The 14,575-nt window shown below is 39.8% G+C and overlaps 1 protein-coding gene across 1 annotated transcript in view; it reads left to right on the top strand.

The window, feature by feature from the left end:
• The first annotated feature begins 1,719 nt into the window (after window positions 1-1,719).
• Window positions 1,720-14,575, top strand: part of LOC145992635 (gamma-aminobutyric acid receptor subunit gamma-2-like) — a 78,535-nt gene continuing 65,679 nt past the window's right edge. Inside the window, exons 1-2 of the mRNA XM_083129005.1 lie at window positions 1,720-1,904; window positions 13,077-13,171. Of these exons, the coding sequence (XP_082985131.1) occupies window positions 1,837-1,904; window positions 13,077-13,171 (163 nt within the window). The 5' untranslated portion in view covers window positions 1,720-1,836. The remainder of the gene's footprint in view (window positions 1,905-13,076; window positions 13,172-14,575) is intronic.

The following is a 14,575-nucleotide window of genomic DNA, read 5'->3' as shown; positions in this document are numbered from 1 at the left end:
ACAGAAGCAAAAATAGTCTCAGTAAATATTGGTCTGCAAACGAGCCATTTTAGAGATAATCGCGATTATGTGTGATTACAAGCCGCCACTGAGTTCATTGCTTGAAAACGTTGTCCTAAGCCCCGTGACAGGTTAAGTTCGCAGCACATTTTATGTATTAGTGGCCGCGGTGGCTCAGTCGGTAACGGGTCTGATCACCATGCTAAAGGTCCCGGGTTCGATCGCCGGCCGGTTCAAATCCGGGAACTTTTCTAACGTTGGAAGCGGCCCCGGCGCCCACCCAGCGGCGAATGATATGGGTACCTGGGGGAAATCCTGGGGGATAAAGGCGGTCAAGGGCGTGATGCTGATCACATCACCCCCACTCACGACCGGATCAAGAAAGTGTGGAGCGTTACCCCCACACCCCCTATACGCCTTCATGGCGTGGTGCTAAGCACAGGGGAGCACTTTACTTTTTTTTACTTTAGTCTGTTCGAGAATGACACTCAGCATCTCCCGTGCCAGTCTTGCCTCAACCACCAAGCTGTTGATATCACAGACTGTGAGAAAATTGGCAGCATTACAGCTCAACTACATTCTGTGTGCACATTTTGTTCTATATATGCGAAAAGTTGCTGCAAACTCAACCAGTCGCGGGGCTTAGTTGGTAAAATGCTAATAATACAGTAATAATAATGTTCTGTGAGGCGCTGAGGCGCTTGTAAATGTGCGACTCTCGGGGTGCCTTCGAGCAGGGTATTTTTCTTGGTACAAGCGTGCAGTCTCCCGTGCATTGCCATTAGCCAAACCATACATCAAATGCATATCCGCATACTCTTCGTTCCATTTTCACTACGCAGGACAGCACAACTGACGTGACTCCCACAGTACTATTAGACTGTGTACTGATTGTATCCATCCTGTTTGAATACAACGCCACCTCTCGGAAATGTTGTTTTGTAAACAAAGAGCAAACTCGGAACGCGTAAGGAGTAAAGCACTCGGTGTTTACAAAATGCAATCAGTGACGGCTTCTAACCACACATTCGCACACATTATTAGCATTTTACCAACTAGGACGACGTTTACAAACAATGAGGTCAGTGGCGGCATGTAATCACTCATTTGCGATTATCTCTAAAATGGCTCGTTTGCAGACCCATGCTTACTGAGACTTTTTTGCTTCTATTATCGTGTACTTTCACCTGTGTCAGTTTGCGCTATTACTTATGAGACACCCTGTATACACACACACACACACACACACACACACACAGAAAATATGTAAATTACAAACGTATGTAATTAAAAAAAACATAAGAAAGAAAAGTAAATAAAGTTTAAACAGTTTTTCAATTAATAATAATAATAATAGTTTATATGACTTTGCTCTATCTGAAGAAAAATCCTATGAGGGCCCTTGACCACCACCACCACCTTGAAAGCTTTCTGTGGCTGGTTTCTGACAAAAAGTATGGGAAGCAACAATAAGCAGATGTCCTATTTTAAAGATCGATTCCCCTACGCAGTTAAATGTGCAGTCCTTCCGGTTCTTTTGCGTCTGCCATGGCTGTCATAATGTCAACTTGTTTCGTGCCGAGCAATAACAGAATCTGGTCGATAATGTTGATAAAGGCAGATTCAACTTAAACGCCACACTACACTGCAAGGGGGAGGTGACGTGTACTACAAGCAGTACCTGACGTGTGCTTTTGTATTGACCAAAGGTAGGCCGACCGCCCAATGAGATAGACGTGTAATTTCCATATTGTGTCAGGTGGAGAGAATACGTTGATTTCGTAATAATGACTGTATGCAAATTTGATTCAAAGGAGAATTGTGAAGATCTCAACAATGTTTATTCATAGTCTCAAGCCAACAATGTCGATGTTCTTTCTAGTTGGATTGTTGCTCTCAATACCGTAAGTAGGCTTGGTTGATACGTGTGTTTATTTTCACGCGAATTACAGTGACGAGGCCAGAGGTAGAGGCGCCAACTTTAAAAAAGGGAGGGCAAGCAAGTGCGCCCGCTGGGGAAGGGGGCTAGAGGGAGCGCTCGCCCGCTGTGAGATTTCTGGAAAGAGTTAATGTAATCCGAATGGTGAAATTGTAGCTATCTTTTCTGCTTTCTGAATTGTAGCTCTATTGTTTTCTGTAACATGCAGGTCGTAAGTTACAACAACTATTATTATTATTATTATTATTATTATTTGAAGTAGGGTTACATTTAAGCTTACAGTCTATTTTACACTGATTATCTAACTATTAGAAACATGAATTCTGTCTTACATGAATTAATATGTTAAATATACAGTTATGCAAATTATATATATATATATATATATATATATATATATATATATATATATATATATATATATATAGGAAATATATAGGAAACGGTCTAAATATGGGCTCCCCTTTTTATTTTGTCATTTTCGGAGGAAAAAATGAATATATCAAGCAACTGCCTTTAAAATGCATATCTATGAATTGTATACTTAAATGTAATAGCATGCTTAAGTATAGAAGGTCTCATTTTTTTTAAAAAAAAGCAATTTCCAAAAAATGGTAAGATGATGTATTTCAAAATTGTGGTCTAAATATGGGCTACTATTGGCAATATCACAAAAAGCAATTAAAAATAAAAACAGTCATTTATCGCTAAAATAATATAAAATTCATATTTATGAATAATCTGTTGTTTTGAAAATCACGCGGAATGGGAAAAATCGAAATTAAGAAAAACATCCACATATTTGTTGAAAATGTGATCTCAACATTTAGACCATCACGCTATTTTTCTTCTTCAATTTATCTTCGCTCTCTGTGGTACATATTTCACAAACAAATCATGGCATTATAAAATCCCACATTTGTTGTATGTACCGCTAATATCATAACCTATACAAAGCAGATGACATTTCAGAAAACGCTGAGTTAAAACATGCCTGCAAAATGTTTTCGGAGGTCTCAATTCTATAACAGCGTCCAAGGCCGAAACTAACCGCCACTTGACATCGGAACCTTTGTCCTTGTCACCCGGCAGCGCTGATAACTCCAAAACCCATATTTAAACCTTCGCCCATATTTAGACCTTCTCCTCTACAGGGTGTCCGAATTGAAACGCCATAATTTCAAATACTTATATTAAACATAATATACAGGCAAGAACAGTGTGGTAGGTGGTATATGGTAGCTTAGCTGTGGAAATTTTAAATAGGTAATGAAAAATAAGGATTCGTTTATTTTGTATCGTTCCAGATGGTGAAAAGTGAAAATGACAACCAATGCTGAAAAAACGCAAACTGTGTGCTGGTACGCGGAACTGGGATCCATTATTGTAGTACTACGACTGTTACGTGCAGAGTATCACAGAGACCATCCCGATGCCAAGAGAATCAAGGCGTGGAAAGCAGCATTTCTAGAGACGGGATCTGTCGGTACAGGCATGGTGGTGCCCGATTACGAACATCAGAGGAAAACGTTCAGCGCATTGCAGTTGTATTTGCACGAAGTTCCAAGTCCCAAGGCGTCAAATGAGATTGCTCTCCCAAAATCCACAGTCCACGATGTGCTTCACAAGCGTCAAGCTTTATGCATCCCAATTCTGCGTACCACCACGCAGTTTGCGCTCTTTCAGCATTGGTTGTCATATTTACTTTTCACCACCTGGAACGATACAAAATAAACGAATCCTTATTTTTCATTACCTATTTAAGATTTTCACAGCTAAGCTACCATATACCACCTACCACACTATTCTGTATAGTATGTTTAATATGTGTATTTGAAATTAGGGCGTTTCAATTAAGACATCCTGTGTGTGTGTGTGTATATATATATATATATATATATATATATATATATATATATATATATATATATATATATATACAGTATATGGAAATTACAAAAGTACCGTATGTAATTTTAAAAAAACAAGAAGTCGTAGTAGTGGTAATAATAATAATAATAATAGTTTCTATGAGTCTGCGGGTGCCATAGGGGCATGGTTGGCATAAACAATATTTTTATATATGTTGAGAGAGGCAGATATACATATAATATCTCTACGTGAATTTTGAGGGGGCAGAAAGTGTCTCCCCCTTCAAGTCCAGAGGGCAGCACACTGGTGTACGCAAGGGGCTGCTGATGGGGATGCAGCCATTCCAGAAATGTTGAAAAAATGAAAATTTTCAAGTGAAAGCAGTACAAAATTCGGAGAAAACCAAAGTGATAAATGCAAACTCCTCTTAAAATGACAACCAGATTACCATTGTCGTCTTCGAACATATTTTGAAACGAAGGTTAAAAATGGTAATTAGGTAATATTTTATAGTGTTTCCCACCGTTCTTGAACGCAGCTATGTGACAACCACTTCCTCAATTCCTGCCCCTCCGAAAAATAACCCTGCGTACGCCAGTGCGTCATGTAGATCCAGCATTCAAAACAAAATTGGTAATTTATCAAACTTAAGCTCAAATACGCATTTTTAATGCACTGTATTTCCTTCTAATAAACGAGGGTTCTTTTCATTAAAAAATCACACTACATTTTCACGTTTTTGTATTTTTTCCGAGTTTTAAGTCTCTTTCTGCCATTTTACTAATCGCGACGATGAGGATGAATGAAGGTCAGGACTAAAACCTGGAGTTCTTAGCTGGTTATTTTTACTCTGGACGTAAATTAACGAAGTTGTTTAGCAACAATGATAACATAGTGAAAAAATCATTATGCCTTGTGTATATGTAATGATTTATGTTAATCAAATGGCTGGTTAATAGCAATCAAACAGGCTGAGTGACAGAGAACCTCGTTCTGGTAGTATCAAGGGTTATTTTCAGGGGGGGGTTGTTCAGTGCCGGATCTACAAATCTTGGGCCCCCCCGCAAAATATTACCAAAGGCCTACCTACCTTCACACAGACATACACACACACACACACACACACACAAATTATGCATATACGTATGTATATGTATATTTACATAATAATATATATACATATGTGCATTAATTTTGCACTTTTCAGTCTATATGTGAGTGAATTTTTAGTATAAATAACCACCCACAGAAAATGTGGGGCAGAATCAGCGTTTCCCTATACTACTTGCACCACAGGGGCCTTATACCCTTATGTATGTACATACATATATGTATAATGTATGTGTGTGTGTAATTATTGATCTCATGTTGATAAAGTCACATACAAAGGCCTACAGGGTGATTCAAAAGTCCCTTAACACCCCTATAAAAAGTAAAGAAGCTAGGTTGGGTATAACAATATGGATTTAATTTATTTGGTCATGATAGAAACAGGTTAGGCTTAGGAGGAACCACATTGGTGTGTTCCAAGAGGACGTCCGCCATATTGGTGGCCGCCATCTTGAATTCAACTCATTTTTAATGGGAAGGAGGTGATGTGCATAGGCGCCGATTTCTTCAGAGATTTGGAGGGCGCAAAGCTAAGTAAAGCATAAATACGGATTTCTTTCTGTTTGGGGGGGGGGGTAGGAGTTTTTTTAGTCATATTCGGTTTATAATACTTATTCCTACAATCCTTTATAGGAGTTTAATGCCTTTACACATATTTATATACAAATGGAAGGCCCAAATTAAAATTTTCATTCAGGCGAGGTCAATTTTTTGGCACCCCAACTGTCCACGCTGTTAACCCCTGCCTCAACTTTCCACCTTCGGCCAAATAGCATTGGTTTTTCAATGTCTTAATATCAAAGAACACGTATATTGAAGGTTGATATCAAAATAACAGTGGTCTCTTAATTTAAATTGCTACATGATTTTGCAATATACGATACGTACATTTGTCGTTGAGAAGTGACTTCAATTTATTTTTCTCTACAAAAAATCCAACTCTTCATAAGACAAATATACTCAGAAATAAGGATTTGGCCGCCGTCGAAGGCGGTGCCCCGGCCTATCGTTTGGGTCGCCCGGCCCTTAAGCCGCCCAAACACACACACACACACACCTATTGTTTTGAATGTTGGTTAAGCATTGGTATAAATATGTAACACTGCAACTTTCAACCACATTATGAAGTAGCACACACATGTTTACAGGTACGTGTAAAAAAAGAAAATACTAATCCTGATTATATACATATAAAACCGTGTCACATTGAAAATAGAATATTTTCAACTTCTGCTTGACTTTTCCGAAGGGAAAAAAGGTGCCTATTTTGCAATGGCCGGGCTCATTCAAGAGCATGAAGACTACAGTATTCCCATGCATCTTCCTTTATTCTCGTACATATGCATTCATAATATACCATGCGTTTTACTTAATTCATTGTCGTTTTGGAAAAGGAAATACTGAAATACTAAACGCACAAAAACAAGAAAGACACTCAAGCTTAGTGATAGTACCACATTATTGATTCTGCCCATTTCAGAGCAGAATCCTGCGTAATTTTCCACCTGCTGCGTGCGAAGTTTCGGTGTGTAAAAGTTATGTAATACCAGTTGTTGAAAGTTATACATTGCCCCCTCCACCCCTATAGGGGGGTCAAACGAGAACTGGAGGAGCCCGGGCCCCCTGGCCTACTTGGTTTTGGCGCCCGTGGTGATGTGATATATACATACATGACACTGTTTTCTCAAATCTGGAAAATGATACCTTTGTTACAATCATGCAGCCATAACTTTTTTCTGATTAAAGATAGGCTATAGAAACCTTCACCACTGCATTTCTCGTGAAATTCTATCCTGATTGGATTCTTGTCTGACTCCCACGCGAGAGACCCGGAGTGGGTGATCTAAAGTTGGAATTTTTTGGGCTTTGTCCCCGCACAAAGCGGCTCCAGGGCTCACCCAGCCTTAAATCAAATGATACCTAGCCCTACCCCCACATACTCTAAATGTGCCTCCATGGCAAGGTGCTATATGCAGAGGAAACACTAACTTTACGTTTATTCTTTACATACACGAACCCTCTACTATGACAATGGCCGAGGGCCCCCTAAAGACTTATTTGTCTCCGCCCCCCCGCGCACTCCGGGGTTTTGTGGCTTGTAGATCCGGCACTGGGATTGTTTGTTTTCGTGTTCATGGCAACTAAGATTAATTTTCTCCTTCCAGCTTTTTCTATCTTTCTATCTCTCTCTCTCTCTAGCAATTCTACGTTTCTTTATCTTTCCCTTAGTTTTGTTTTTTCGTTCATTTTCTCCACTTCTTTCTTCGTTTGTTTCTATCTCCCTCCCTCTATCTACTTCTCTTTCTCTTTCCTTCTTACTCTTTTCCTGTATATTTATTTCTTTCTTGATTTTCATCTTTCTATCTCTCTCTGCATTTCTGTGCATTTTTTCTTTGCTCCTTTCTCCACCTCACTCTCTGTCTTTCTAACATGTGCTCCCTTCATTTCCCTCATTTTCTCTCTCTGCCTATCCCTCTGTGTGTGATTCTGGGTGAGCAAGAGAGTGAGCTGAGACTCTGTGTGTGATTCTGAGTGGGCAAGAGAGTGAGCTGAGACTTTGTGTGTGACCTGGGTGGGCAAGAGAGTGAGCTGAGACTCTATGTGTGATTCTGGGTGGGCAAGAGAGTGAGCTCAGATTCTGTGTGTGATTCTGGGTGGGCAAGAGAGTGAGCTGAGACTCTGTCTGTGATTCTGGGTGGGCAAGAGAGTGAGCTGAGACTCTGTTTGAGATTGTGGTTGGGTAAGAGAGTGAGCTGAGACTTTGTCTGTGATTCTGGGTGGGCAAGAGAGTGAGCTGAGACTCTGTGTGTGATTCTGGGTGGGCAAGAGAGTGAGCTCAGATTCTGTGTGTGATTCTGGGTGGGCAAGAGAGTGAGCTGAGACTCTGTCTGTGATTCTGGGTGGGCAAGAGAGTGAGCTGAGACTCTGTGTGTGATTGTGGTTGGGTAAGAGAGTGAGCTGAGACTTTGTCTGTGATTCTGGGTGGGCAAGAGAGTGAGCTGAGACTCTGTGTGTGATTCTGGGTGGGCAAGAGAGTGAGCTGAGACTCTGTCTGTGATTATGGTTGGGCAAGAGAGTGAGATGAGACTCTGTGTGTGATTGTGGTTGGGCAAGAGAGTGAGCTGAGACTCTGTGTGTGATTGTGGTTGGGCAAGAGAGTGAGCTGAGACTCTGTGTGTGATTGTGGTTGGGCAAGAGAGTGAGCTGAGACTCTGTGTGTGATTCTGAGTGGGCAAGAGAGTGACCTGAGATTCTGTGTGTGACCTGGGTGGGCAAGAGAGTGAGCTGAGACTCTGTGTGTGATTCTGGGTGGGCAAGAGAGTGAGCTGAGACTCTGTGTGTGATTCTGGGTGGGCAAGAGAGTGAGCTGAGATTCTGTGTGTGATTCTGGGTGGGCAAGAGAGTGAGCGGAGACTCTGTGTGTGATTCTGGGTGGGCAAGAGAGTGAGCCGAGACTCTGTGTGTGATTGTGGTTGGGCAAGAGAGTGAGCTGAGACTCTGTCTGTGATTCTGGGTGGGCAAGAGAGTGAGCTGAGACTCTGTGTGTGATTCTGGTTGGGCAAGAGAGTGAGCTGAGACTCTGTGTGTGATTCTGGCTGTGCAAAGAGTGAGCTGACACTCTGTGTGCGATTCTGGGTGGGCAAGAGAGTGAGCTGAGACTCTATGTGTGATTCTGGGTGGGCAAGAGAGTGAGCTGAGACTCTGTCTGTGATTCTGGGTGGGCAAGAGAGTGAGCTGAGACTCTATGTGTGATTCTGGGTGGGCAAAGGAGTGAGTTGAGACTCTGTGTGTGATTCTGGGTGGGCAAAAGAGTGAGCTGAGATCATTTCTCTGTTGAGCACGAACGTTCGCAGGTTTCTTTTTTCGGAGGGAGCTGGAATTATAAAGGTGGATAGTACATATGGTATTTCACAGCACAATTGTCGCACTCTATTTTTTCAGTCCAGCAATTACGTATAACCTTTCATCGCGTAAATGTCGCATCGGCGTGTCAGATAAGGAAACCAATTATATCGGTGAAGAATATTCGGACACAGATGATTATATTTTGTGAGTCTGTATTTCGCGACACTGGTAAATTTTCGCTTGTGTAATATTTCGAAAGTACTCCTCCGTGGCCGTGCAATATAAAAGGCGCTGTTCTTTGGACTCCAACTGCGTGACGGCCTGCAGTGTCCGTGACTGTGGGAGGGATATTAGCAGTCGGGAGATAGGACAAGGCCCTTCGAGGACTGTCGAGCCGTGGGATATTATTATTAATATTTCGATTATAACGTACAAATCAATAACAACTAATGTCATCATTTTCTTCCAGACCGGGAAAATGTTTGCTAAACTGTAACGAAGAAATTATGTCCGTCGATTTGGACTTTTCAATTTTAACGTATATTATATTCATGAGTATTCCGTACAACCTAATCTTGCGCAAAATACACTTTACGTATTAATAAATGATTTTTAAGTTCAGGTAAAACCGGTACATTTTTTTTTAAAAAAAAAGCTTCACGTAATGGCCGCACCTAACTTTTTTTTTGAATGGCTTAAAAAGTGCGACGGTTATGCGGTGAAATACGGTAGCCGCTTTTTTAGAGGGTGGCATGCACAATATTTAGAACTTTCCACTCTCAAAAATGGAAATTGGATGTCATTTTAAGGGCGGGTTGCATTAACACTCCGGTTTTTTCCAGATATTTTCACTGCTTTTATTTGAAAATGTCGATATTCTCAAAATTTCCGAGGGGCTGTAGCCCTATGAGCCCCTCTCTGCGTACGCCAGTGCTGCTGAGTGTTCCGTTCTCATTTAGTATTGGCATTTATCTCAAAACTGCAGTTTTAGTCAAAATATACTTATGAAACTGAAAAGTCAAACTCTTTGAAATTATACTGAACCAGTACCAGTACAGACTCTATCATGAGTCCGTGGTGTTGAAATTAATGAAAAGAAGGGCAAACAAATATTCAGCAGTCATTAACATAACTTGGAATGTTTATAGAAGTTTCATTTGGGGTGTTTTTTAGTTCAATAACTTTCTTCTGTATACCTCCTGCTTTACAATCAAAATATTGAATAGGAATGGGAAATACCTTGCAAGTTCCATGATTAATTCCATCCGTATCAACCTCAAAGATAAAACATAGACAAAGAAATAATCAAGACAAGAAGGGGAGGCAATAGCAGCAAGAACGATATAAAGAGACGTAAATATTGGAAGAAGATGCAAAGTGGGAAATAAATATAATGAAATTATCAAAAGGGGGGCAAGTGACTCCCTTGACCCTCTCTGCAGACGTCTGTGTACTGCATGCTCCCTTTGCTCAGGCAACCACATAACCAAAGCCTGAGACGTCGAATTAGATTTACTTTCCCCACAATATCATAGCATGACGATTGCATGTAGAACAAGCACGTCATCTTGTCAAAACAGCGAGTCAATTTATTTACCTTCGTTGTTTGGCAGACAAATCAATTACGGGAAATTGCTGCCGGAAATTGAAAGACAAATCATAAGAGTACGGGATTGATTTTTTTATTGACAAGTAATTAGCTTTACTGCTGACCTATATTTTTCTTGCTACAATATATTAATATAATATAATATAATTTATTACAAGCCTCATTTTATTGTTACAAAATTACAATTGAACAATTACCCCTCTTCCTCTTGCAGTAGGCCGGCCGAGTGGTTAGCACATCGCGCTACGACGCCAGGGGTCCCGGGTTCGAATCCTGGCCAGGGCATGTATATTTGTGAGTGTGCATTCATCAATTTCATCATATCATCACTCATCCCCATCTTCTCAAATTAACCAAAGGTGGCACAAAAGCTAAGTGAAATAAAGCAAATCAATCAATCAATCCTCTTGCAGTGAGTAAGACGACTCAACCAGACTGGACGTCCCCAATGATGCTGTGGTAGCGTCGTCGCTTTGTAATCAAGGGGTCCCGGGTCCGATACCAGGTGGAGGCACATAGTGGTTCGGATCCCACTTTAAACTCTAGGTCCAGTCCCGATTAGCCTTACTGTGCATAAAGTGGACAGTAACCAGACACTGATGTACCTTCCCAAGGAGTGAAATTAGCTTAAAATATATTTAAAAGTTAACTAGAAGTATATCCCTCGTATAAGAGTTACAAACAATACAAAGGTTTATATCTTTTATTTTAGTTTAACCAGTTAAGGACTAGACTCTACTTTACGTCCTTATTGCGTTTTGGTGGTAACCGATGGGAGTTAACAACACTGCAGGTTCGTCTTTGTGTCCGCGTTGTGAATGCGTGTGCTTTACTCGTTTGCGTTCTGCGTGGTGATTGCTTCTTTGCGTTCGCGGTCCGTTGTGCGTGTGTATGGTGCATGAAGAAGAACAGGTTCCAAAAACTTGTAGATAGTGTAAAATACGTTTATCCCAAGTAATAATTTAGTGCATCGTTCAAAACCGTGCTTGCAGAGAGCCGGCATCTCTTCGGGTAAGTGCCTTTTTCTTTTTACACTTTCTGTTCACGATAGCCCCACGAACCATTCACGGGTAGCCCCACGAACCATTTACGAGTAGCCTCACGAACCATTCACGATAGCCTCACAAACCATTCACGTTAGCCCAATAAACCATACACGGGTAGGCCCACAAACCATTCACGTTAGCTCCAAAAACCATGCACGGGTAGCCCCACGAACCATTCACGATAGCCCCACGAACCATTCACGGGGACGAGGTATGCCTACGAGGTTAGGTTAGGCATGTTAGCTTAGGTTCCATTAGCACTCATTTCACCCCTAAATATGTGCTTCATCATCGAAAAATTTGCTCAGTACGTTCAATCACGCATATCCGGACAACATCTGTTTTTATCGATTTCCTCCTCCATGTAATTTTTCCTCGCTTTGGTATTTACGTTGTTGAATTCCTTATACAATAAGGTTTCCAACGATATATGACACGTATTCCTTAGGAAAAGGACGTAAAGTAGAGTCTTACCCAGTTAAGATCTGAAGAGAGAAAAAGGACGATTTTTATGACATACCACTTCGATCACGATCAACAAAAACACCATTAAGTACACTCACAATCAACGTTGTACAGGTAACACGAAACACGAAAGTTTCCATACATAATCACTCCCGTTCACTCCCCCCCTTCTCCCCCAAAAGCGTCAAAACTGTTCTTCGGTCTTCCCTTCAGATCGCCATCTCCTTGACATCCCTCATTTGATAGTAAACGTCATAAGTCAGAAACATACAGGTTAGTCCACTTGGGATAGGGATTTGATCCATAAATGTGATGTCATTGGTAGGACACATTTTGAAGAACAAAGTTCAACTTGTTTAAATAAGAGATTTTCTTTCTAAATTAAGTTGATTGTGACGTAATTAATATTCTACTAAACAATATTACCTAGATTGATTTGCTTTATTTTACTTCGCTTTTGTGCCCCTTTTGGCTAATTTGCGATGAGTGATGATATGATGAAACTGATGAATGGACACTCACAAACATTCGAACCCACATGTCCTGCCGTCGTAGTGCGATGTGCTAACCACTCTTCCACGAGAGCCAATATTAACTAGAATACAGTAGAATCAACAATTCAAGAACACAAAATTGCAAAATGTGCAGACATTATCATACCGAACAGTGAATAATTGCCCAATATGTTACATCAAGAACTCTTTCTTAAAATAAAATCTCTAATATTAATAAAAACATTAACAAAATATTTTCACTTTTCCCTTGTAGCAAGCCATAGAAGGTAGCTTTCTGAATTAAATGAAAAATTGAAACTCTATATTTTCCTCGAACTCTCGTGGCATGGTCAAAAGTTATAAAATTTAGTCAAGTCTTAGGAAACCCTCTGGAGATCTGCACACCTCAGATTGCCTAATTGCCGTTCATCATCATCGCTGCGATTAACCAAAAACCGACGCAAATTAAGAAAAGTAAAATTGGCATCTAAAAAAATCAAATCGATAAGTGTACAATTGAGAACGGAAATCTATGACAACTTTCCGTTTACAGTCTGTTTTGAATGCCTCTTTTAAGCGTCTATTGTCGCCATGCTTTGTGCCTATTTCTCTGCTTGTTTTCTACAAGTTTTCAGTGCATGTAAACCCGCACTTTGTCAATTATTCTGCATAAACTTCTAGCTTCTTTCTTGCAGAATTGTAGGAGGAGAAGTTCCTGATGAACAATCGAAAGTAAGGATGTTCAGACTTCACCATGGCTACAACAACAACGTTCCACCCAGAGATGGAGGTAAATAAATACCTTTTATTTGGTTAAATACCATTTTATTGATTAATTTTTACAGCTTTGAAAATAAACGCCAGAGTACAATTCAGATGTTGTGCATTATATGTGCGTTGTATTGTAAAATAAAATTTATATTTGGGTGAAGTGAAGAAAGTGAAAATTAGTGTTTTATCAAAAACACCTTATCGAAACAAAATCAATTCAACTCATTGGAGCAAGTTTTGTAGTGTATTGTGTATTGCTGTTTATTCTGCACCTACAAAGGTTACAAATCAGATGTTATTATGTCATTAATTGATTCATATAAAGATTTCTGTCCTTTCTTTAGCGATTCTGTTATAGTTATCTTACTGTTAAATTTGTGAAGTATAGACGTCCCTTTGCCGTTAGTCCAATGATCTGTGTTTAGACCAGTTCTTTGAGAGTTACTTTTTACAAGTAACTGAGTTACTCTTAGTCCCTTTCCTCGAAAGTAACTCTGTTATATTTAGAGATACTTCGTTAAAGTTAGAGGTATTCGTTACTTCAGAAGTAACTAAATGTTACTTTAGCGGTTTACTTAAATCTACATAGGATGAAACTCAAATAACATGTTTTATTCAAGAATTTAAGCCGGTTGTTCTTTGTGTTTTTACTGATGAACATATAAACTTTATAAAATATGTATAACCTTCAAAACTAAGTTTGCTATGATGATATTTGTATTTGTACTTTAGTATTTAGCGTCACTTTCTGCCACGTTTGGCTAGTCGAAACGACGAGGATGAGTGAAGATAGATAAAATTGATGAAGAAACACTCGCAAAAAACTATCATGCCCAGGTCGTGACTCGAACCCGGGAACTTCGGCTGTGAAATCGACAGTCTACCACTTACTTTTTATTCAAATTATGTATATATTTACCTATATTTTTTATACTCGAACTCCTCTGATGGAAGAGAAACAGAATGAAAGAGCAGAAGTAAGGAAATGACTCCAGGGATTGACTCTACTTCGGTGCTTCTTACTTTTCATGTTTCTATCTTTCTCTCTCTATCTCCCTATCAACGTCTGCTTCTCTTGCTCCCTTGTTCCACATCTCTCTCCTTCTCAGTTCCCCTTCTTCTCCATTCTTCTCTCTCTTTCATCTTAAATTATTGTACTTCCTCTGCTTCTCTCTTTATCACTCTCTCTGCTCTCCCTATCTATCTATCTATCTATCTTCTTCTCTCTCTTTCATTTTCTATTGTTGTTCTTTATCTGTTTCTCTTTCTCTATCACTCTCTTTTCTCCCTATTTTTCTATCTCCCTATCTCTTTTATCTTCTATTTATATCTTCTCTTATTTTTCTGCATCTCTTTTTTCTTCCTCTGTTTCTCTCGCTTCCATTCTTTATATATATATATATATATATATATATATATATAT

Source organism: Lepisma saccharinum, chromosome 9 (assembly GCF_977018435.1).
Source record: "Lepisma saccharinum chromosome 9, izLepSacc3.1, whole genome shotgun sequence".
NCBI lineage: Eukaryota > Metazoa > Arthropoda > Insecta > Zygentoma > Lepismatidae > Lepisma > Lepisma saccharinum.
The sequence above is the reverse complement of the archived record's forward strand: the minus strand, read 5'-3'. Positions and strand labels throughout refer to the sequence as shown.